This window comes from Thalassophryne amazonica, chromosome 7 (assembly GCF_902500255.1).
Source record: "Thalassophryne amazonica chromosome 7, fThaAma1.1, whole genome shotgun sequence".
Lineage (NCBI taxonomy): Eukaryota > Metazoa > Chordata > Actinopteri > Batrachoidiformes > Batrachoididae > Thalassophryne > Thalassophryne amazonica.
In genome coordinates this window covers 18,110,617-18,113,786 of record NC_047109.1, presented here as the reverse complement: position 1 = coordinate 18,113,786, position 3,170 = coordinate 18,110,617, and the positions used below count along the sequence as shown (strand labels likewise).

The window sequence follows — 3,170 nt, the reverse complement described above, 5'->3', positions numbered from 1 at the left end:
TGAAATACATTTTTTGTTTTTCACAGAAATTAAACTTTAATCCTACAAAAGCATTTAACAGAAAGTTATTTGAAAGGTGGCTAGGCAGCTGAGACGTCACCTTAGAGCTTCAATCCAATCCCAGCATCCTTCTGGAAGTGGAAGCCAATTTCAGAAGCTTCCTTATGCAAACAGCTCACACTCTGACAGCAGGCTGTGCACTAACTACAAAGCAAATACACGTCACAGTAGGCTTGAAAAAACCAAACATGTTTATTGAGACAGAGAAACAAACAAACAAAAAAGTCCCTGAATATTCAGGAATGTTATCAAACGCTTCGTTACGAAGCAGTTGAGTTGATTTTGTTAACAGACAGGAACTAAATCCAAAAACAACAGAACTCCCAGCCGGAATTCCAAAAGATCAAAGCACCACAAAAGTGTCGAGTTCACCAACAGTTACAGTTCAGTCTGTAGGAGTTAAAGGACGTGGCTGTCCTCACCGACCCCGTCCCAGTGCTCCGCATGTTCCCCTGTTAATGTCTTTGGAAATTCAAAGCTACAGAGATACTAGGGCCCAGACCAGACCAGCTTCACTGGTCGGTCTGGTTGAAATGAGCTGCTGCACTGTCAAAACACGTGACAGCCACAAGTGGGTCAAAGTCAGAACCAAGCCGAGGGAGCGAGAGGCCCATCCATCCAGTATTCGACTGTAAACATGAAGGAAAAGGGGACCCCCCCCCCCCCCGGAAAAAAAAAATGCAGGGATGCAGTGAGAAAACAAAAGGGTCACAGAACCCCAAAAAACAGAACTTTTCAACAGCAAGAAACTTCACCCGTCAGTTTAATATAAAAGTAGCAGCTTCAGTTATCTGGCATTTAAATTAAACTGATTTACAACAGCTGCAGTACTACGATCTGACAGCAGGGTGCGCGCAGATGGTGTTATTTATTAATCAACATTAAAACTGTTTCAAATGTTTGGAAACCATGTTCAGAATGTTGAAATTCTGCATTAACGACGCGATTTGCTTTCATTTTTATTAGTCCGTGTTTGTTCTGCTGCTGAACGATACTTGAAGACTTTTGTAGCTGTGAGTGACTTAAACGTTACAAAACTGAAAAAAATAGACTGATTTCAGGCGTTTTCCTGCATGTTGAAATATTTTGTTCCAGAAAACGTCGAGTGTTGTAGTTTTGTCGAAGTTGTGTCTGCTCTGATCACAGCCACAGAAGACAGGAATGATTATAAAAAAAAAAAAAAAAAAAAAAAACTAAAACAAAAAGCTGCGATCTGAAGTGATTCCGTCTTTGCAGAATCATCCAAATCACTGATTTTAGAAGACAGGCTCGTTTTTTATTTTTGTTATGAATCAAATCAGTAGTCAATCAAAGCATCATGTCACAGAACTGATATTTGTCTGTAAAAGTAAAAACTTTTACGTTCCACTGCATCCCGCAAACGGTCGTTAGCCGCGAGGCTAGCAGGCTAACCCAGCTATTAACAGGCTAAACCCAGATGCTAGCAGGCTAACCCAGCTATTAACAGGCTAAACCCAGATGCTAGCAGGCTAACCCAGCTATTAACAGGCTAAACCCAGATGCTAGCAGGCTAACCCAGCTATTAACAGGCTAAACCCAGATGCTAGCAGGCTAACCCAGCCGCTAGTCAAACACATGGAGTACCGTCCGGTCCGCTATCAGCACGGAACGTTGTCCCCACAGTCCGCACCCGAGAACTGCAGCCGCCTGACGGCCTCTTTAATCAGGTTCCCGGACAGAATTAGTTCCTGCAGCAGCCGGTGCGGGTCGTCGTCGTCCTCCACGCCGATCCGCTTTTTGTTCCACGGTCTGATCTGGTCCCAGTCCTGCTCCCCGTTCGACCCGCCGGGGATGTAATACGGGCTCGCCCTGCTACTTCCTCGGTGAACCCGGTTCCGGAGTCGCACACAGCAGCCGTTACGTTTTTGGCCCCCCGCCGCCGCCGCTCCTCCGTCTCCGACGCCGGCTGCTCCGCCTCCGCCGAGGCCATGCAGGCAGGACACGGATACGGACACCGTCTTCTGGTGCCCGCCGCTATTGTTGTGGAGCTGCAGCGCCTCGCCGATTTTCGTCACCAGCGCGTCCACTTCTTTGGAGTCCACGGTGACGGACTGCTCCAGCAGGATGTAGTTCTCCTTCCGACAGGGCATGGTGGCGGCTCGGTGGGACCCGCAGCGTCTCTCCGCTCTTGTTCTCACCGTTTTTTGTGCGTGTGATTGACAGACAGCGTCCGGCCGCAGCGCCCCAAAGCCAACTACTAACCCGTTCATTTGTAAACAAAGGCTGACGCGCGGCGGACTGTACCACTGTCACGGGGGGGGTTTGTTCAGCAAAACACGGCTTCAGATAAAACAGCGGACAAACGCATCAATGATTTAAACACCTTTTTAACATAGTTATGTTATAAAACTCGTGTTCACGTCATAACAGCCGATGTTTAAGGATTTTCTGTGTTGTTTTTCGGGCGTTTTGTTTTCCCGCCTCCCCCTGATGACGCCGCAGCGCGTAGACTGCTCCTTGTATATGGAGCTTACATAACTGCAGTGTGTGTGATGCCAGTGGAAGCAAAACAAAGAAATCACGTTTCACCTCAAACCAAAACATTCACCGATCGAAACGCACAAATATATATCACCCATAGACACTCCTCATGAAAGGCGTCAGAGGACTGATGTACAGCCTGCGCGCTCTACACACCACGACACAAATGTCGAAGTAAACATACGCCCGACTAATGGTGTTTTGAACCATGAGTGATTTTTTTCCTTAAGTCATTTGTATCAATCAGTCACAAATATTTAGCTCATCAATATATGCGTTTGATCATCCATCTAGGCTTCTTGGTTGTTGAGATATACAAAAAAAGGTGTTTTCCAGACCATGTTTTCCTTGACCTTGAATTTTGACCTTTGACCAAAACTACTCCAAAATCTAACTGCCTAAATCTAAGTAACATTGCTGCTAAGTCTGAGGGAATCCACCCAGCCGTTTTTGAGTTATCTCGTCCACACACACAAAGACACACGCCCCATGAAAACAATTCCCTGCTATCACCACTTCACCAAAGTGCACGGTAATCAAACTCTTCATTAAAATAAGGCTTTTCAAAAGTCCAAGTTCACATCAGAAAATGTTTTTTTTTTTTGCTT

The 3,170-nt window shown here is 46.0% G+C and overlaps 1 protein-coding gene across 1 annotated transcript; it reads right to left on the bottom strand.

The window, feature by feature from the left end:
- Window positions 1-232: 232 nt before the first annotated feature.
- On the bottom strand, window positions 233-2,279 carry gbp (glycogen synthase kinase binding protein). Its single transcript, XM_034173922.1, has 2 exons — window positions 1,629-2,279; window positions 233-1,492 (listed from the first exon to the last, which is right to left on the bottom strand). The coding sequence occupies exon 1, from the start codon at window positions 2,169-2,171 to the stop codon at window positions 1,680-1,682; it is 492 nt and encodes a 163-aa protein (XP_034029813.1). The 5' UTR covers window positions 2,172-2,279; the 3' UTR covers window positions 233-1,492; window positions 1,629-1,679.
- Window positions 2,280-3,170: the final 891 nt, after the last annotated feature.

Coding starts and splice junctions, on each gene's coding strand:
- gbp (XM_034173922.1), bottom strand. CDS start 2,171: ATGCCCTGTCGGAAGGAGAACTACATCCTGCTGGAGCAGTCCGTCACC.